Source organism: Calliphora vicina, chromosome 1 (assembly GCF_958450345.1).
Source record: "Calliphora vicina chromosome 1, idCalVici1.1, whole genome shotgun sequence".
NCBI classification, from domain to species: domain Eukaryota; kingdom Metazoa; phylum Arthropoda; class Insecta; order Diptera; family Calliphoridae; genus Calliphora; species Calliphora vicina.
Window position 1 is genome coordinate 61867642 of NC_088780.1, and position 23070 is coordinate 61890711.

General features: G+C 32.4%; 1 protein-coding gene across 1 annotated transcript; it reads right to left on the bottom strand.

Moving 5' to 3' along the window:
- Window positions 1–12357: 12357 nt before the first annotated feature.
- FASN3 (Fatty acid synthase 3) lies at window positions 12358–20946 on the bottom strand. The gene is made up of 9 exons (XM_065514780.1): window positions 20632–20946; window positions 19537–20054; window positions 17648–19465; window positions 17164–17587; window positions 15812–17095; window positions 15130–15742; window positions 14774–15048; window positions 14350–14699; window positions 12358–14296 (listed from the first exon to the last, which is right to left on the bottom strand). The coding sequence occupies exons 1-9, from the start codon at window positions 20812–20814 to the stop codon at window positions 12529–12531; spliced, it is 7233 nt and encodes a 2410-aa protein (XP_065370852.1). The 5' UTR covers window positions 20815–20946; the 3' UTR covers window positions 12358–12528.
- Window positions 20947–23070: the final 2124 nt, after the last annotated feature.

Sequence of the window (23070 nt, forward strand, 5' to 3'; positions counted from 1 at the left end):
TGAGGACAATAGACATGATAGGAGACCTTGTGAATTGACCAAATATATAAATTTTACTCCCTGTCTATACTTGACAAATATTTATCATAACAATTAATGACGTTTGTTGTCAAGACAAAGTTGTCTGAGCAAAAGCACTAACAATTTTGTCATAACGAAGCAATAATACTAATAAATGTAGACTATACCTGATAATTTGTTATCTTGATAACCATTTTGACGTTTATCATGATAAAAATTTATCAGGTATAGACAGGGGGTTATGAAATTGTCTGTGAGCGTTAGAAAAAAAAAACACAGCACATATGTATATTTTGTTAGAACTATAATTTTGTACAAAGAATAAGTTTTTTTTCACATGAAACGAAGTGCAGGTTTAATGTACATGTTATTCACCAGCCTTGATCTTGTTAAGCTTTTGAGTTTGGAGACAGCTAATTTACGTTTATTTTTGTTTGTTTGTTCAATTCACTACACTTACATACACACAGTGTCGGTCAAAATAATTTGTGCTAATTTAACATAATTATAATTTTTCTCACATATCGTTCATAACCACAGAGAAATACACATAGAGGAGGAACTCTACATAAACCAATATACTTTCTGTTCTGTATCTTCTGAAAAGTTTTCGATTCGGAAAAATAAAGAAATTTATGCAATGTACAATATACAAATCTTTATAAAATGTCAACATAAGGTTAATTCAATGACAAGTTGTTTTTTAGATAATTCAAATTCTAATAGAATAAGTATCCCTGTTTTTCTTCACATGCAGAAAGGGATGCAAGCAAATATTCAAGTTATCTTTTAAAAACGGTGGTATATTTCCTTTAAATAAACCGGATTATTTTAAATTGTAACAACTCTTCTCTTTATTCATATTCACTAGGGATGCCAAACGGGACTGGGTTTTACAAATCCCGGGATTCGGAATTTTGGAAATGTAAATCCCGGGATCCCTGGATTTTTCGGGACTTCGGGATTTTAATTAAATGTCAAAAAACATCAACTTTAACAATAAAAACTATTTATTTCGTTAATACACTAAGTAGAAATATAACAAAGCAAAAACTAATAGATTGAACTAAAATATATATAAAGTATTGCGGAAACCGGGCTACATTTGTCCCTAGTCCCCATACATGGTCCCCTTCAGAAAATGACTTTAACATTCATAATTGTCTTATAATAATTAATATAGTGATAAAATTTAATAAACAAGTTGTATATGAAAATTAATCTTTCTACCAACTCTTGTGAGGACCAGTCCATAATAATATAACCTCTATATCAGAAAATATTTTATTGTCAATAAATAATTTATATATAATGATATTAACATAAATTTCATTCATTCATAAATACTGATTCAAGTCCCCATAGAAGACCAAAACTTCATATTGATGGTGGGTATAAAAGATGAATATAACACTCTTACTTGTTTTATATTAGTATTATAACGCCCATTTTCACAATGTACGATTATTTCATTTTAACCGGGAAATTAACTAACTGTCGGTTTGTTTAACGGGGACCATTTAACCAACGGTTACCGATTTACGTTTCACCATCATTTGATTACTTAACCAAAGCATTCAGTAGAAAGTATGGCAATAATGCATACATTTGTTTACGAAAAATAGTGTAATGAAAGATTGAAATATAAAAAATTGTCTAAAAGACGGCATAAAAAATAATAGTTTGTGTTTTCTTAGTGGTATAATAAAAAAAAAGTATAAAACTCAAAAATATTAAGGTACCTAACTGTAAAATTTACAGAACAAACTGAACAACAATTACTGAAAACCAACAAGCAAAAGTGCACATTTGTTGTTTGGTTTGTAAGTGCAATATCCGGGTGGTATATGGATCACCCCGTGCAAAATTTACTTTTCTTCGCTTTACACTTTTAAAAATTATAAATATTACAAAAATATAAATGTTTTTCCATGTTCTTTTATTATATTTCTTACAATTAAGATTGTAACCGGCGAAATTTGTTCGGTTATATTTAACAGCAACTTTGTTGTTAAATAGTGTCAATTAAGAATTAATCGTACATTGTGAAATTAAAATTAGCCTAACTTGCGGTTAAAGTTCACGTTAACTTTTAATCGTACATTGTGAGAATGGCCGTAAGTATGCTAAAATTTAGCTTTCTAGGTTTCATCCTAAAATATTAAAAAAATCTCGTAATTTTCGGGATTTGTTAATCCTGAAAAATCCAGGGATTGTTTTTCACAAATCCCGGGATTCGGGAAATCCCGATCCCGAAAAATTCCGGGATTATCGGGATTTCGGGATTGGCATCCCTAATATTCACACAACAACCCAGCGCACAATGGGGCAGAATCGAAATTGTTTGCAAATAAATCTGGCATTTCCGGCTGGTCCGGTCGGAATAAAATTTGACGTGGGCGTAGCCAAGAGTATTCGAGCTTAAGTTATTAAAATGGACTCTACAAATGCTACAGGGGCAGCGCTATTTGGGCTCAAAGTAGGGTACCTTCGATATGTAAAAATTTTAAACACGTGCCATTTTTTTTGTTTCCAATTTCAAAGATATTTCAAAGATATTTGGAAAGAGTTCGCCTTGAAAAAATGTGCCTGCGTGTGCTATTTATCTCTTATAATTTCCGAGTTATAGGCATTTCAAAATTTAAATTTTAAAATTTTGCCATACATTGGTCCGATTTTTTAAATATATATGGCGTACTTTTGGACCGAATGGAGTCGAATTTTTTGTTTGTTAGGCAACTAAATTACCAATAATATACGAAAGATTTCAGAGCAATATCAATTTTGCTGTTTTTTGGACGAAAAGGTGACTTAACTCTTTTTTTATAAAAAAAAAACTTTCTTTAAGAACATACAGTAGCCCAAGAAAGTCTACATACAGGAAAAATTATTATGTTACTTTAATTTAAAGCAGTTTTTTTAGTTTTTTTTTATGAGATATATAATAATAAATGCCTTATGTCGATTTTAGCAAAAAAAAATTCAAATAACGCCCAAAAGTTCACAGTTATTAGAGTTATTGATTCTGAGTAAAATAGCGAAAAAATTTATTCTCGGTCACGCCTACTTTTAGGTGGGCGGGACTATTAAGTTTCATAATATTTTGAACATTAAAGCCAAAAAAACTAAAAAAAATGTTCGTTATTTGACTCAGAATCAAAAAATTTAATGACGGTGAAATTTTGGAAGTGATAGGAAATGTTGCTAAACCCGACTTAAGTGATGTTGTTTTAATTTTTTTTAGTGTGAATTTATTTTTTTAACAAATATATTTCACTACTTTTAACTTACAAATACAGCTTTCAACGAAAGAAATTTAATTTGAATTCCTGTATGTAGACTTTATTGGGCTACTGTATAACAATTTTATGTTTTTCTGCAAGGTATCTTTACGGAAAACATTTTGGTATAAAAAAAATTTAAAATTTTTCGACTACTTCGGCAATTTACCTATTTTTTTATCAAAATTTCAACTTTAAGCCACATGTTCTAAAATCCCAAAGCTGGGATTAGAAAACGGAAAGCAGCTTTGGAAACCTTGATATGTTCTCTATTTATCCCCTAAGTATCTTCCCAACCCCGAAGAAAATGTGCACAAATTGTAAAAAATACCATTTTTGGGATTTTTCGCTCCAATTTTTAGGTATTGCGGGATGCCTTTGACCTTTTGACAAGTTTTTTTAAACTTTGTTATAGAATGACAAATTTGTAAAAAATAACATTTTTGGGATTTTTCGCTCCAATTTTTAGGTATTGCGGGATTGCCTTTGACCTTTTGACAAGTTTTTTTAAATTTGTTATTTAGAATGACAAATTTAAAAAACGTTAAACATTTCATTGAGTTTTTTTTAATAAATAAATATTTTATTACATATTTATTGAGTTTCTGAAACTAAAATTTTTTATCAAAATTTTAATAGAATTACAAATATTAGGAGCATTTTGATCCACATTTATTCCGAATTATTTTTTGGTTTAGACAAGTTAATTTTTGGTCTTACAAAAAAAAATTTCAAGTCAATATCAAAAATATCTCACCTTAAAACTCCGTCCTTCATAAATCAGTTGAATAAAATATTAAGACAATTTATAAAAAAAATTTTACAATATTTTAGTGCAATATTTTTGAAATCTGGTATGGCCAAATTTTAAAATTTAAATTTTGAAATGCCTGTAACTCGTAAATTATAATCGATAAATAGCACACGCAAGCAAGATCTAGCCAAGCGCTTTCCAAAAATATAAAAATCTTTGAAGTCGGATGGGAAACAAAAAAATTGCACGTGCTTAAAAATTTTACATGTCGAAGGTACGCTACTTTGAGCCCCCATAGTATTTTATTCAACACAAGTCATTGGTTCTGACCCACGGCCATTTTCACAATGTACGATTATTTCATTTTAACCGGAAAATTAACTAACTGTCGGTTTGTTTAACGGGGACCATTTAACCAACGGTTACCGATTTACGTTTCACCATCATTTGATTACTTAACCAAAGCATTCAGTAGAAAGTATGGCAATAATGCATACATTTGTTTACGAAAAATAGTGTAATGAAAGATTGCAATATAAAAAATTGTCTAAAAGACGGCATAAAAAATAATAATTTGTGTTTTCTTAGTGGTATAATAAAAAAACGTATAAAACTCAAAAATATTAAGGTACCTAACTGTAAAATTTACAGAACAAACTGAACAACAATTACTGAAAACCAACAAGGAAAAGTGCACATTTGTTGTTTGGTTTGTAAGTGCAATATCCGGGTGGTATATGGATCACCCCGTGCAAAATTTACTTTTCTTCGCTTTACACTTTTTAAAATAATAAATATTACAAAAATATAAATGTTTTTTCCCTGTTCATTTATTATATTTCCTACAATTAAGATGCTAACCGGCGAAATTTATTCGGTTATATTTAACAGCATCTTTGTTGTTAAATAGTGTCAGTTAAGAATTAATCGTACATTGTGAAATTCATATTAGCCTAACTTGCGGTTAAAGTTAACGTTAACTTTTAAACGTACATTGCGAAAATGGCCGTCAGTCACATTAAGAAAATTTATAATTTTTTGGTATGAAAAAGAACAATATTTTTGAAGGACGGAGTTTTAAAGTGGAATATTTTTGAATATAATAGAGATATTTACTTGAAATTTGTTTGTAAAACCAAAAATTAACTTATCTAAACAAAACAAGTAAGAGTGCTATATTCGACTGTGCCGAATCTTATATACCCTTTACCAAATTATACTTCAAAATTTTAAATATTTTTAGGTAAACATTTTTTAATTTTTTGGAAAAAATTTTTTTTTGATTGTTATTTTAAATTTTTAAATTTACATTTTTTTTTTTTAAATTTTAAAAATTTTTTTTTTGTTTTTTCATTTTTTTTTTATAAAGCAAAAAAAAATTCGGGTTAAAATTTTTTTTTCCGATTTTGACCCATTGTAGGTCCAACTTACTATTATGGTCTTATATACGTCGTTGCAAATGTCTTTGAAATATCTATCATTAGATATCCATATTGTCTATATTAATGTCTTAGTAATCCAGATATAGGTCAAAAATCGAGGTTGTCTTGGTTTTTTCCTCATATCTCAGCCATTTGTGGACCGATTTTGCTGATTTTAAATAGCAAAATTCTCGAAAGCATGTCTGACAGAATTGTTGAAGATTTGGATCCCGAAGATATCTGGGGTCTTCAGAAAATTGATTTCAACAGACAGACAGACGGACATGGCTTAATCGACTCCGCTATCTATAAGGATCCAGAATATATATACTTTATAGGGTCGGAAATGAAAAATGTAGAAATTACAAACGGAATGACAAACTTATACATATATACCCTACTCACGAAGGTGAAGGGTATAAAAATATAGCTCGGAATAAATGTGGATCCAATTGTTCCCAATATTTGCAATTATTTTAAAATTTTGATACAAATTTTAGTTTTAGACTATCAATAAATATATAATATGTAATAAAATCTTTATTTATTAACGAAACTCAATTAAATTTAACGAAACTCAATTAATTTTTAAGTTTGCCATTCTAAATAACAAGGTGTAAAAAAATTTGTCAAAAGGTCAAAGGGAATCCCGCAATTCCTAAAAATTTAAGCGAAAATCCCAAAAATGGTATTTTTTACAATTTTGCCTATGGAGTCCACATTTCCCTTGGATCTGAAACAAAAATACTTTGGCGATAAATAGGAAACACATCTAGGTTTCCAAAGCTGCTTTCCGTTTTCTGATCCCAGCTTTGGGATTTTAGAACATGTGGCCCAAAGTTGTAATTTTGATAAAAAAATGGGTCAAATTCCGAAGGACGTAGGGGCGACATATTCAAAAAATGGGACATATTTTTTATAGCAAAATGTTCTTCGTAAAGATACCTTATAGAAAAACATAAAATTGTTATATGTTCTTAAAGTCACCTTTTTGTCCAAAAAAACAGCAAAAATCAACTATTTTTTGAATATTTAAATTGAAAATCGTTTATTTTTGGATCCATAATTGATATTGCTCTGAAATCTTTTGTATGATATTTACAATTTAATTGTCTAACTAACTAAGTTATATATATGTTTAAGATGTAAACAGAATATGTTTATAACAACTAAATAATGATAAATAGGTAAACATATTGTATTATGTAGTCATAATATGTTTAAGATGCAAACAAAATATGTTTACTTTTTTCCCGCCATTTGTGAGTGCTGGTGTTTGTCTAAGCTGTGTTATTGTTACAAGTAAATTCTGAGTGTCTGTAATTCCCATTCGCTCTATAGTTTTATTTGTATATTATCTTTCCTAGAGCGAATAACAATGCATTTCAGTGAATTTATCAACAATATTTTAATTGAGAATTTCGTACCTTAAAACTAAAACCTATTAAAATAAAATTTTGTATTTCTAAAAATAAATTTTAATAATAATATGATTTTGATAATAGTATGATTTCATTGGATCAAAATATGATTTAATTGGGTCATAAACAAGGTTGCCAACTCTTCAGCTATGAAAAGGGTTTTTTTACGCTTTTTCCATATTTTGTGGCGCTTTTGGTGCTTTTTGTTAAAACCATGTGATTTTGTAACAAATCAAACTTATAAAAGATCTGAGGGCAAATTACCGCAGTCGAACACGATCGAATACTTATTCGAACGTTCGTTTTTTAATTTTTGGATTCTCTTATTTGATATCGAATAAAATGTATAGAAAATTATGATTGCGTTCGAAATTTATTTCGATTACGAGTGGGACAATTTGCGCCCTGAGTATTTCATTATAATCGTTTTGATGATGCTTATTAAAAAGATGTATTTTAAAATGAAATTGTTTTTCTATAAAAAGTTAACCTAATTTTGATTTTTAATGAATAATTGGCGCCAAGAGAAAAAAGTATAATTTAAAAAAAAAATTTTTGAAAATTTACATTACACATTAAAAACGGGTAAAAAGGGTAATAAAATTGGCACTCAAAACAGGGATAAAAAGCAAAAAACTTTAAATATAAAAAGCAGGTTTAAATTTTTAATTAAATTGTTTATTTTATTATTAAACAAAGTAAACAAAATCTTAAAATAAAATAATTATTCATTAAAAATCAAAATTAGGTTAACTTTTTATAGAAAAACAATTTCATTTTCAAATACATTTTTTTTTTACTCTTTTTTTTACCCTTTTTACCCGTTTTTACTATACACTTGACGCTTTTCTTCATTTCTAAAATGGCAACACTGGTTACACTGACAGTTTTTAAAAATAATTTTTACCGACTTCGTGTTAATGGGGTTTAGCAGATTAACACCCATTTTCTCAATCTCCGGTTATCGTTTTTCATAACGATATACTTCCAATTAATAGAATTTTTGGATGAGAACTGTCAGTATATCGTCACGATAAGAAATAACCAGAGATTGAGAAAATGGGGATTGATTGTAATATCAATAATTTTTTTTCCTTTTTGATAAATTAAACTAATTTCAGGGCACTTACATTCAAAATAGGATCCATTGAAGAAATGCAAAATTGATTTTTGAATATGCCTGATGTATTTGCTTTGGAAACAATTTCGAAGCCTGTTTTCATAAAATCAATAATATTCTCATCAAATCATCAATAGACGGATTTGTTTAAAAAGACTGTATTTTTAAAAAATTCCAAAAATGTTTAAGAAAATTATCAAATAAAAATGGCTAAGACAAATGGCTAGATCTTCCGTCTAGATTAAATCTAGCCATTTTTTATGGCTAAATGAAAATAAAATCGCTAGATCTAGCCGGAAAATGGCTAAATTGGCAACCCTGGTCATAAATATGATTACTTAGGGTCATATTATTATTGATTTATATCATAATATTATTATTTCAGAACATAATATTGTTAAGAAATTGTAGTTGAATTCAAATATAACGATTTTAAGGGCTGATTTAAAAGTAGCATAATGCTTTCAAATAACAGTGCTGTAACAGCAAACTGTAACATATCTGTGGGCATTATTAAATAAAAGCTTTCAGTTCATTTGATCGTAAGTTGGCAATGCTGTATTCGAATTCGAATATTCAGTTAAAGAACATTGTAGAAAGTACACCACAGATGGCGTATGTATTAGTAAGATCTAGAATATTCGAATTTTGACGGTTAAAGAACAATCTAGAGTGCAGATGGCAGTGTTATAAATAGTGGCAGAGGTTGCAGTCGTCAATAAGTTTATCAGAGACGCTATTCAAATAAACATCAACTGAGTGCTTTAAAGTGTGCTGTGTTTTTCAATTGAATTCGTGTACATTATAAAGTGTGTCTTTATTTCTGCGAATTTATAAACGTGTATAAAAAAACACTGAGTGACTAATTCTGTTGTTGTTGTACATTTTAAATAAATAAAGAGTTGTTACAATTTTTAAACTACTAAACGGCTTTTATTTGCAATCAAAAGTATCCGGTTTATTTAAAGGAAATAAACCAGCGTTTTAAAAAGGTTAAAACGTAACAATTGGTGTCGGAAGTGGGATTGCAAAATAATAAGCATGAAGTTTGGGGAACTAAAAGTCGAACAACTCAAGAAAGAACTGAGTAAGTTTGAGTTACGAACAGCAGGTAATAAGGCGGAATTGCAGAAGAGGCTCATAGATGAATTTAAGCGCCATGATATTGACATCGGTGCTTACGAATTCGAGTATAAGGAAGAAATGGAAGTTTCTACACGTTCAACAACAAGCAACTTGGATTTAAGCGCAATGTTCGCGGCTATGATGGAAAAAATGGAAACAGCCAACGAGAAACTTCTGTCTGAAGTTAAAGAAGTTCAAGAAACTTCTAAAGTAAACAACGAGAACCTGGAAGCGAAATTGAATGAAAATTCTAGAACCATCCAAGAAATTTCTAAGCTACAGACGAGAAACTTCAAGAACTTTGTGTGGTTATAAGCAGCAGAGTAGATAACCTTGAAATGCAAGTATCCAAATTTGACAAGAAGGTGTCCGAATTAGAGAACGGCCTAGAAATACAATCCCAAAAAGTTGATAATAAATTTCTCGATCTGGAAAGGAAAATTAATAATCTTCAATGCCAAGATGGACCGGTACGAATTATTCCAGAATCCTCTAGCAGAATAAAGGCCCCTAGTTTTGATGGCAGCACACCATTTAATGTTTTCAAGTTCCAGTTTGATACAGTTGCCATTAGAAACATGTGGAACAATGAAGAAAAAGCTATAGAATTAATATTGGCCTTAAAAGCAGAGTACGGAAATAAACAAATCGAAACGTTTGATATCGTTTTGTTTTGTTCTTTGCAGTGAGTAAAACAAAAACCAAACATAAACAATGAGAATGATTGTCCCATTTTGTTTTGTATTGTTTTTGCTCATGAGCGCAAACTGTACATTAATATAAACGTACGCAGCTAGAAAAGAGTAAGAACAATATTGAAACATTCTGATAAAAAAACGTTTAACAAACGTTTGGTAATTGATTTACTCATTATAATAGAGAACACAGTACAAAAAAAAAAACAAAAACGAATAAAAAATACGTTTCTCTATCTGTTTTGTACTCAAATGTACGATTGTAACGGTAAATTAAATAATGCAGATGAGTGAAAAGCTAATCGTTTCGTTTTCTCTCTTTGTCACTTGAAAAGTTTTTGTTTTGTTTTTGCTCATGTATAATACAATATAAAAATTTTGATTTGTTTTGTACATTTTGAAAACGTTTGCGAAATGTTTTGTTTGTTTTCATAATCTGCTTAAAGGGAATGCAGCAGTAGTTCTTGAGAGCGTGCCAGTGAGCAATAGAAATTGTTATGATGACATAATGGAGGCGCTACAACGTAAGTACGGTGGCGAACATAAAAAAGAATTATACCGAATGGAATTGCGTGGTAGAGTGCAGAATGCCAATGAGACGCTACAAGATTTTGCGATGGAAATCGAGCGTTTGCTAGAGCTTATTTATCCAGGGGAGAACTATCCGATTTTGGAGCATTTGAAGATAGAGGCATTTGTGAATGGTATTCGCGATCCAGAGATAAAATATGCGGTATGTGCCACCAGAGTATGAAAACGTTTGAAAAATGTACAAAACAAATCAAAAATCAAACGTTTTTTATCAGAATGTTTCAATATTGTTCTTACTCTTTTCTTTTATAGCTGCGTACGTTCCCAGCAGTCCGCAGGTTATTACAATTTAAAACACATCCAAATGTATACTATTATGTCAATAGGAAAACATAAAATAAAATTGGATAAGAGCAAAAACTTTTTTAACTTTTTTTTCAAAATGGGTCCTTTTTTTTCTTAAAATAAAGCTTAAATATTTTCTTTGAAGATCTATTTGGTCGCTTAGTGGGATGCTATTTCGATATCTATCAAAATAAATGTTTTGTAGCTCAAAACATGCTTTTTTTTGTTGCAAAATCTAACTTTTTTTTCCAAAATGGGTATTTTTCAATTTTTTTTTTGCTCAAAAGAAAGCTTGGATCCATTCCTTTAAGACCTATTTGATCGCGTAGTGGGATGCGAATGCGATATATAGCAAAATAAATGTTTTGTTACTCAAGATATAAAATTTTTGATTTTTTTTTGGCAAAATCAAACTTTTTTCCAAAATAGGAAGAAATAGTATTATTTTAAAAATTGAACATACGCGAGGTCTCCCAGCAAAAGAGTTCTTGAGCTCCCAATCTTCTCGTAAAAAACCGGAAGCTCGATTTTGATTTTAGAACCATGGTTTCTTCTGGAAAAGTTCATAGAATTTTCCGTAGATTACGAATTTGCTGTACGCTTTACCACGTTTTTTGGGACCGAACAAATTGACCCACCCTAATGTGTAGCTCTATTTAAGTTTGTATACTTCATGTGATACTTTCTTATACTCTTGGTAAACTTGAAATTCACTACTTTTATTTCATAAAATTATGTCTTAATAGTTTCACAATCCAAAAAGAAAAGAACGAGCGCTTTTTCAAAAATGAAACATCATTCGGGTCTAGTGTTGTTGAACTTTTCCCGCTAAGTATAACGATTATTGACCAACGATTACTTATTAATGATTATTGTAATCATTCATCAAAACTATATACACAGCCATTTACCTAACTTGCAAAAAAAATAAAATACATATATACATATGAATAAAATTATCCCATTCATAAATTAAAATTATATAAATATTACTCTTAAATGTTTAAATTTTTCCATTCGTAAATAAATCAATAAATATATAAATTATTAATTTTACATTAAACTTAAGAGAACCTACTGCAATGTATATAAGCAATATGTTTACAGACATAATGTTTATAAACATAATATACTTTCTCTTATGCATTTGTATATTAATATTTATATGCAAATGTTTATGCAATAAGCAAAAGTAAAATAAAACAAACTATATTTGTTTATTAAAAATTATTACAGAGTTACTAATTATTCGAATTTAAAAAAAATATCTCGGCAATGTAATTGTGATATCAAAAGAAAAATGTTGTGTAGAACAATATAAATTTTGTTTAATATAGATGTGTTAAGAATTTAGTTGTAAAAAATATTGAAATTTTAACAAGATAATGAATAGATGAGATTATTCGAAAACCGTCTATTACAGAATAAAGATTGAAATCTGTTTTGAAAATGTTTGGTGAGTTGGTGGGTGGGGTGGAGTTATCAGAAAAGAAGGGGGGGGGGTTATTGCCATTTTTTTTAAAAATACTTATCCTAGCAACAGGGGTCTCTACGCAAAGTTTTATGATGGTAGCTCCCTTGGAAATAACTTTTACCGCAATTTTGGCCTTTGGACACATAATGTGTTGGCTAAAAATTCAAAATTTTAAGTTTTTAATTTTTTACAATACCATTTATTTATTTTTTTTCTCTAATATGTATGTATACAAGTACTATTAGTAAAGTAATTCATAATAACTTGATCGATCCACTTGATTTTAACTTACTTTAAATAAACTATATAACTAAAATTGGAAATAACTAAAAAAATTCATTTAAATTTTAGAGGGATTACCATCGCGAATATATTCTTCGAAATTCTTATCATCCTTCACAGCAGGATCAAAGTCATTGATTATCTGAGGCAGGATTGGGTTGTCCAACATGGTAGTGTGGGTGCCTTCGATTACCTTCATGGTGACTTTTCCACTGGTAATACGGGAAAGACAGTAGTCTTCTTCAATGTCCTGGAGTGCTACTTCAGCTGGGCGAATTAGGGTTATTGGTGTTTTTATTTCCTCAATATTTTCCGTATCGTAGTATGCAGCCATTTTAATGCGTCTGAACATTGCATTGACCATGGTAATTGAGTATTCTTTGCTGTAAAGGTCTTGTTTAGATATATATTCCATAAACTTCTCTAACTTGCCCTCTAATGTAGGAATCTTATGGAATACTAATCCAGTTGATTCTTTTGTTTCTTCTGGGAAGATGAGGCTCGAAATATGGGAAAGTAACAAATCATACAAATCATTATCAGTGAAGTCTTCACTCAACTGAAGTCGGGTAAGTTTGGTTAGGAAGTGAGGAGCACCATCGATTAGTAATAGTTGTCCGCGGTAGCCGGCCTTTTCAAGTAGTGCAACCAATTGTAGAGCAACATATGTACCAAACGAGTAGCCGATAATGTAAAATGGTTGTGAGGCACTCAAAAGTGATTTTACATGTTCAAATGAGGCTTCTGCAATATCTTTCACCGTTGTCAGCTCAGCAAAACTATGCAATTGCAAAACATTAGCCCTACTAATTATCTGACTTCCGATCTTGTACCAAGCTTGACCTGCGGTACCTTCCAAGCCCGGTATAACAATTGTTGGAGGCATATTAATTTTTGAAGCATCTGCGGCAGTGTTTAGTTGTACCAAGATCTCATTGCAATTGGCTTCATCACCGAGATTACGCAGTAACATGTCCATTGCCTGCTCTTTACCTTCAGAGGCAAATATCATTTTAACTACGTCGGTATTATCACGTTCACGTGCATCAGCAAACTCTTGCAATTTCTGGAATGTTAAAGAGCGCAAGTCTTGAGGTGAGAGAACTAGTTCAAAATCTCGCTCCAAGGTCTGTTTAATTTCTACCGCCATCAATGAGTCCATTCCCATTTCTGACAACGTAGTTCCTAAAGATACGGATTTTAGATCTCGAATTCCCATAATATTCATTACCGTTTCGACAATGCTCTCGCCGCCTGATCGTCCGACGCGTTTTTCGGCTACCACCATACTTGCCACAATGGCATCTGGGACAGACATGAGTTTATCGAGTTCTTGCAAACATGAAGAAATGCGCTGTTGCAAAGTGCCACCGATTTCCATATCAATCTTGTCTTCAGCCATATCAGCCACAAGACCAACTTCCCCAACAGCACCCCATTGTATGGCTTTCGCTGGATAGCCATTTGCAACACGATCCTCTATTATTCTTTCCATTATAGAATTGGCCATACCATAATTGGTCTGACCAGCATTTCCACGACCACATGACACACTGGAAAATACAACGAAATGCTCTAGTTTGGGACATTTTGCACGGGATAATTTATCCAAATATTTTGTTGCAATGGCTTTCGGAGCAAAGCTCTCTGCAAATGTATCTTTAGTCAAATTTGTAAAAATACCATCACGCAGAACAACAGCCAGATTGAAAATGCCGCCAACCGGAGCCAATTTTTCCGCCTCTTCTAATAATTTGCTACAGCCTTCATATGTTGTTATATCACTAGTTGTAACCTTTATAGAACATCCATAAGTCTTCCACAAACTGCAAAAGTTAAATTTTATTACATTCCTTTTCTTTTGTGAAAATGTACTTACGAAATGCGATAGGATTGATAGTCTTTTGTAATTCCTCTACTTGAGCTTAAAACTATATTTTTAGCACCACGTAGAACCATCCAATCTGCCAACTCCAACCCGAAACCTCCTAGACCTCCGGGTATTATATAGCTCAAATCTGCATTGAAATATACTTGTTTCAAGGCAGTAACCGGCTTTGTGCATATTGATTCTTCATCTTCACGAACCTGAATGATTACCTTTCCTATGTGCTTGCCTCCGACTAAGAAACGGAATGCTTGTTCTATCTGAGGCGCTTGGAATACAGTTGATGGCAAAGGTTGTATAATGCCCTTGGCTATGTCAATTTCGATTATTTCTTTCAAATGCTGCGTATATTAACAAACACAAAATAATGAAACAGCTAAGTTAAATTTTCGACTCTCAATTATATGTTCCTTACCCTAATTTCTTCATCGGAAGCATTTACCAAACGATCAGCCAAAACAGCATGGAATGTTAGCTCCTTAAGGAAACAACTCATACCAAGTTTGCTGTCATTCGCCATGTCAAATTTACCTATCTCGAGGAAATGCCCACATAAGCCCAAACAACGTATCGATGCAAAGAGCTTATCTTCAGCCAATGAATTCAAAACAAAGTCTACTCCCTTTCCATTGGTTTCACGCTGAATCATATACTCAAATGAAGTGTCTCGAGAGTTTCCAATGTGAGATTCTGGAGATGTAGGAATACAAAGAATATGTTAGTATTTAGTAGGGATTTTTAATTTTTGCTAATTAAAGCCAAGTTTGTTACCTTTTAGTTGAGGGAATGTTTCAAGAAGGAATTTCTTTTTCTGTGGTGTACTGCAAGTTGTGAATACTTCCATATTGTAGGCCAAGGCTGTTCGTATAGCTGCTAAGCCAATTCCACCCGAACCGGCATGTATGAGGATGCTTTTACCTTTACGTATATCAGAGCACATGAAGAAAGCGTAGTAGACGGTAATGTAGACCGCGGGTACGGTAGCTGCTTCTTTCAATGACCAATGATCTGGTACTGCGAAATACAACTTGGATGGCTTTTCAATATAAGAAGCAACGCCACTCTTAGCAACCATACTCATAATACGACGTCCCGTTTTTGTTTCAATACCTGCAATCTCAATGCCCAAAAGGCTGTTTTGGTGAAATCTACTAGAGGTATACAATTCAACACCTAAACGACCGGTCGCCAGCATCACGTCACGGAAATTAATTGACGAATATACCACCTTAACAGCACAGTTTTTAGGATCCATTGGTCCCTCAAACCAGCGGAAAGACGACAAGTCTCCACGCTGTAGAACATTTCCATATACATGATCTGCCCTGGCAATGGATTGTTCTTCCATTTTAAGCTGAAGATGACGATAAGAACCCCATTTACCCTGAAAAGTTTGAATCGATCATTAATAAATACAAGTCTGCAAAAATAACTGTGTGCTGCAGAAACTTACATTTTTGTAAACGTTGATAGCCAGTCTTAATGCATACTGGTTGCCATAGAATGGATCACTGAGGCTAAACGAGGGAGCGTTCAGGTCGTCAACAAAGAAACCAGTAATCAAGTTGCCATCGGGCTCTTTTCGTAAACAGTTTACTAGACCAATTAGACCATTAAGCTTCTCATTGAATGCATAAACCACAACAGGTGTTTTATTGGTAATGGCCTGTTGTACTTGTGTCAACCACTCGAATTCGTGATCAGATTCACTAACCTCTATTACCAATGGTTCGAGATTGAACTTTTTATTTGTTTTTTGCAACAGCAAAATAACCTCTTCATTATTGTCGAGTGGCATGACAGCCAGCATTTTGAAATGTTCTGGAATAATCAGGTTGTCTATGTTTGAAGTAGTGCGCTCCCGAACGACTAGATACCCACTGTCTATCAATGATTTATTGGTCGCTTTTATTGTTTCCTCATTCATCTGGCCACCTAAGCCGCCGACAATAATAAAGTTGCAATTAGACTGTGTGGAGATTTTACCATTTTCAATGTGTATAGCTGCTGGTACATCTGTGGGAATCTGACTGGAAAGGAACATGTAATCTCCTGTTATAACTGGTAAATCTTCCACAGAATCTAAAAAGTTTGATAGAATAGGCAATCGTCCATCTGTATCGACTTCAACAATTTTCATTTTTAATGATGGTGTATTCTCTAAAGCCAGCTGAACGCAGATACGAGCCGCATCAGCTTCACTCACTACAGGTGAGGGGAAATGAGGCAAAAAATTGTACTTTTCCAATACTGGAACTCCTGGGGGCTTGCGGCGTTGCACCGGACTAGCATGCAAACCGATCAACTCAATTCCACCTGCAACAATTCTCTTCGAATCGTGATCAACATAAACATCAAATATACGATTCTCGGGATCCATAGTGGCCATTAGATTAAAGTGGTGAAGGCCATAAATACGTAGTTTACGAATTTGAGTTGGCAACAGAAGGCTTCGAGAGTCAGATCCTAATATATGTATTTGCAGCATGGCATCCATAAATGTCACCCAATTGTATTTCCATTCAACTTTGCCGTAGAGCCCATCACCTCGTGCCTGCTGTACAGCTTGGAACGTGCCATTGTAGTGATAACCGCGCAATTTTAATTCCTTATAAAAGTCCTTCTTCGAGACCATTGGAAAATCTGATGATTCTTTAAAGTTATTCACTTTTGGAATCGTTGGATTTTCTATTTCGGAAATCTTTCCTGTTACTACCACAGCTCCTGATTCAGTAATCTATAGTTGAATACATAATAAACAAGATTTAGTCGACCATTAAATATTAGTATATCGATCATTCTCACCTCAAAGTTACCAGTACCATAGTGAATCATAACTGTCAAATCTACGCTATTCTTTGCATTTATATTTGTTGCTCTCAGGAATTTAACATCTTCAAATTCAACTGGTACATCCATAAAACTCGGACCATGGTACATAAGAGAAAAAGTTTCCCATACATACTGAAGATAACATGTCGCGGGAACCAATATTTTTCCATCAATTACATGGCCAGTCATATACTCCTCATCATCGCTGCCCAAATTAACAGTGAAAGTACGTTCTCCACTTGATTTTGTTTTCATGTTTTCGTATTTTGTTATAAACCAGTCTTCCTTATGATCCCAACGCACCAATGAACTAATACCGGGTGTGCCACGAGAGACTGGAAATTCTACTTTTGGATAAAGATTTTGTACCGGGAAGTTAATGCCACTTGTAAAAAGCCTGCAAGAATTCAATGTTTATCAACATTACTGATAATTTTTGTCAGTTAAAGGGTCTTACTTTCCGAGAGCTGTTAGGAAAAAAAGTCCGTTATTTTTATTTGCGCGTTGCGTCAGTGGAATATGAATACCACCAGGCATTGAGCGTTTTAAAATAGCCTGTAAAAGACCATGAGGAGCAATTTCGATAGTTAAAGCATTTTTGGGCAAAAGAGCGAATGTTTCCTCAAAAAGCACGCTGCTTAATAAGTTATTTGTATGATATTCCGCTGAGCACAAATTGCGGCCTGGTTGATCCCATTCACTTTTCGGTACACTGGAGCTAAGCCATTTCGAAGATCTTGGTTTAGGGTTGGGAATAGTTTGCTGCAAATATTTTAGCAGTTGTGGACCCATATGTGCTATATAACGGGAATGGTAAGCAATATTCGAGCAAGGGACTTCTTTTGCAAATATGTCCTTGGATTTAAGTTCAGCCACAAAGTTGGCGACATCATCAGCAGGTCCAGAAATTGTGCATGAATCAGCGCCATTATGACAGGCTACTTCAATTGCACTTGGCAACAAACTAACCATTTTTTTGAAGCCAATGCCAACGGCCGCCATAGAACCTTTTATTTTTTCGATTTCTAAACTGACTTTTCCACGGTAGTAAGATGCCAGAATCATTTGTTCAGGGGTAAAACCACCGTCGGCATAACCACAACCGAGTTCGCCTACAGAATGTCCAATAATATAGTCTGGTTCCAAGTTAAGTGATCTCAAGACATCCACTAAACCGATTTGAATGGCTGCAATACCAACAAATGAATGCAAAATATTGTCGAAAACAGCTGGGTCATCCGATGTCAAAATATGAATGAGATCAAGACCTTTGGGTAGAAGAGCTGCATGACAGCGTTCGATGGATTGTCGGAATTGAGGAATAATCATTAAGGATGATCCCATTTGTGACCATTGCGATCCCATACCACTGAACACCCATACGATAGGTCTTTTTATTCCAGTATAATGTTGTACATCTCTAACCAAAACTGTGGCTGGATCTTGACCGTTTTTACAACAAATACCAAAACCGCGAAAAACCAGACCAGAAACTTCATCATTTTGTATGTTTTGCAAGAGAGCTATAAATTCTGCATCTAAAGGACGTTTTTCAATGGCATCCAGAATAGTGCTTACAGATTGATCATTCCTACCAGCCCACGTTACTAAACGTGGAATATCATCTTCAGGTACACCATTATTTAGCTTGGACTTCTCGAAGGCTTTCAATAAGGCATGAGCATTGGCACCACCGAAGCCAAATGAATTTATGCCGATGTACGGTTTCTCCAAGTCCATAACATCCTTCACTACAACCAACCTTCCTTCCGCCAATGCAGAAATTTCTGGTTTGATTTCTTCAAAGTTAATGTTGGGTGGAATTTTTCCATTTTCGAAAGCAAAACATGCCTTTATTAATGAATTGACACCCGAAGCTGCTTCAGAATGACCAACATTCGATTTAACAGAACCTACCAATAACGGCGATGAACGTTGACTACAAAGCACATTATCAATAGCACGACATTCCTCCGGATCTCCAACTACAGTACCTGTGCTATGTGCTTCCAAATAACCCAGCTCATTCGGGCTAACGTTGACTTCATTGTAAAATTCATTTAGCAACTGTTCTTGCAATTTACCAGAGGGATATGTAATACCCTCGGGCTTATAACCATCGCAATTGGTCTTCGAGTACACTACAGTTGCATACACACGTTTGGCATTTCGCTTGCGCTGTAGAAACATACAATTGATAGCTTCTGAACGAGTGTAACCGCTTGCATCCTTGTCAAATGGGCGACAGAAACCATCAGAAGCCAAAACACCAAGTCTATTTGAAAAGAAATATTTTCGGTGGTTTTAAAAATCATCTTAAAATAAATAATGAAAAGTAGAACCAACCTGGCAAACTGTAATGTAACAAATGGATGCAATAATAAATTTGCGCCGCCAATTATGGCGGCATCGATTTCACCATTTCGCAAAGCGGTAAAGGCATTATCCAGGGCATACATCGAACTTGAACAGGCAGTGTCCACAAGAAAAGAGGGACCGTGCAGGCCGAGCGCATAAGAAATTCTGTTTGCCAACATAGCACGACTGCACCCCGTTATACCAAAACCACCCGATGATACTTTTTCATAAAACCAAGTTTTCTCCGATTCTGAAATACAAGAACCAATGTAGACTCCTGTTTTGGTGCCACGCAAAGTCTTTGGATTGATTCCAGCATCAATGACGGCCTCATATGCCATCTCCATTAATATACGGGTTTGAGGATCCATTGTATGGGCCTGTTTGAAGTGCACGCCAAAGAAAGTGGCATCGAATTTCTCAAGTTCGTAGATTTTTCCAGAGCGTTTGGGAATTTCTGGATTAAAATGACGCCAACGACGTTCGTCATCATCGACCATGTCAATCTAATGAAAATTAATTACATGTTAATTTAATTTTTTTAATAACAATGTTTTTGCACATATTTATTTTTCGATCTTCACACCCAAAAATTTTTTTAAAGCTTTGATATAATGAAAAAACCTTTTTTTTAAATTCAGTATAGTCGTAACTTTGATCATTTATGTTGGTTGAAACTAATAGAGCTCTCAAGATCAAAATCTCTAGGTCATACAATACAGTATTTTGCAAAAACTAAATAGTAGATTCAAACTATTTAGTATTGCAAAAACTCAAGATGAATGCATATGTTTTACACATGTATTTCACATTTAAAAAAATTAGCCATGGAAGCAATTGATTCTTTCGGAAGGTATTACAAACTAATGTTTCGGCTATTTCCAATTTATAAATGATTGCCTTCATAAATCACATTCCTTAGTTTTGCAATCTTTTAAAAGGAGTTAAAATTCATTACAAATAACAGAAATTAATTTTACTAAAATTAATACTGCTGTTTCTGCATGTTAAATATTCGTTCTCAAAATAAATTTCTTAAATACAACTTTTTGTTGTTCATTCACAATCACAAATAACACACACCTTATTGTAAAGATTATATTCATATTCTGCAGTGTTATGACAATTTGGAAATTTTCCAGAGATTCCCGAAATTACTATATCATCTCCTTCTGTTTCTGGAAAAATTCTCGAGTATTTTTTATATTTTTTTTCACTACCCGATGTTGAAGAAATATTCTCTGATGTTTCTTTGTTATTCGACATGATTCACTATTAATATTTTATATCTTTGGGTCTTTAAGTGAAATTTTTCAGTTTTTTTTATTATTTATTTTTTTTATTGATTAGGAAACCGAAGATTGTGAGGTGTTACGCGTAATCCAAATAAAGCGAAATATATCCTGTATAATCGAACGAATTGCCAATCAAACTGCAATTGATTTAAAGCCGAAATTGTGGCTACTTTTATAATTTGATTCTTCCTCATTAAAAATTCCAACAAGTGTCGGCTTTTCAATACATTTTAATTACAATTTAACAACGCCGACCAGTCAAATAAAAAATCATCCAACATATTGTATAATTAAGAAACAATTTGATAATTTATGTATAGAAAAAATTAAAAAAACTCAATGCATAGTGGTTTAGTGAGGTTAAATTTTTAAATCTTTTCTTTTCGTTCTATTAAAAATATAATTTGTTTACACTTTTTTTAATAACCAACCCCATTAGCGGAACAATAGAAATATAATGTAGTTAGTTGTTATGTAAGTTGTATGTAGAAAATTTATTTAAATTCTAAAAATAACTATAACAAGTAAGAGAGATATATCTGGCAGTGCCGAATCTTACATACCTTTCACCAAATTATAAATATTTTTAGGTAAACTAAATTTATTTTTTTTCCAAAGTTGTTTTTTGATTTTTTGAAAATTTTTTTTCTTCAAATTGTTACTTTAAATTTTTTTTTTTTATATTAAAAAAATAATTTTGGTTTTTAAAATTTTTTTTGGTGAAAAATAAAAATTCGGTTTAAAAATAATTTTTCCGATTTTGACACATTGTAGGTCCATCTTACTATGGTCTTATATAAGTCGCACAGTGGCTCATTATCGAATTTTCATCTGCCAAAACTCTGTAACTTTTGAACCGATTTTAGAAATTGTTTTGATGGACAGATAACTTCTCGAATTTTTCTCCAGTTTTAATTTCATTAAAATCGGTTTAGCAGTTGTTGAGCAATTTAAGGTTAAAGTTGAACTTTTAATTTTTGTATAGCATTTAGTATGAAAATTAGGGTTTGGGATCCGGGAATTTCCACATGGGAAATCCCGGGATTTCCCGTAAAATTGTAGTCGTGAATTCCCGGGAAATTTAAATTTTGTTCCCAAGAAAAACGGGAAATTTAAAATTAATTAAAAATACTTTAATATATTTAAATATGACATCTCTGTTTGATGAATGGCTTGTTCCAAATATTAGTGGAGCTTTTAAACCCCATTAAGGATACAGTAGAAGCATTAAGCCGAAATGAAGCCATTTTTCTGATAGGTGATGCTATAATGAACACACTTTATGAACAGCAGTTATCTAAAAATTCTACGATTTCTCAAAAAACGGTTCATTCAATTAAATTAAACCTAAAAACTTCAACATTATAAGACAAATTATAATATAAAAACACAATGTTAAAAATTTATGGACAGCATATGTATGAACGCCTATGACCACAAGTGAACTGACAATTCAAACTGAATAAAAAAAATAATCAGCTGTTTCATCGCAGTCACCTTTCTAAGTGTGCCCTGGTTTGTAAAGAAAAAAAAAGAAAAAATGGCGGCTAAAACCGGTTTTTTTTGAGTCCAGTCAACTGTAATAAAAAAGCCCCTAAAGTATGCAGTACAAATTTAGATATTTTATTTGCAAATAAATAAGAACAGGCATGGTTTGAGAAACTTGACGAAATGCTACCGGGCGAAGCCCGTCAACTACTTTTATATAAAAAAAATATAATAGAAAATATAACAGAAAAATCAAAAGAAAGAAGCTAAAAAGTTCATTAAAAATCCCATTAACATATTAATCGACATCGTATTATAAAGCTACGTTCACAATTTATAAAATTTTGTGACACTTAATTGCTCTTTTACTCTACTAAATCATGAATACCGCTAATATTTAATTTTATAGTAACAAGCGTTCGCCAAATATTTTAACAAACTTTTTTTGGTTTATGTGGGTACAATTGAATTGTAATGTATTGTTTTTCTTCTTTTTTTTTAATAAAATTACACAATTTAATAAAATAATTTTCTTTTTTACTTATTTTTCTAGTTGAAAAAACATTCCCGGAAATGAAATTTTTCATTCCCGTTTCCCGGGAAATTAAATTATCCGGGAAACCCCAAACACTAATGAACATTTTTTGAATCAGCTATACTTATTAAAAAAGTTATCATATCAGCAGATAAAAACAAGTAAATAAGTATGTTCGGCCAAGCTCGACCCTACACTATAATT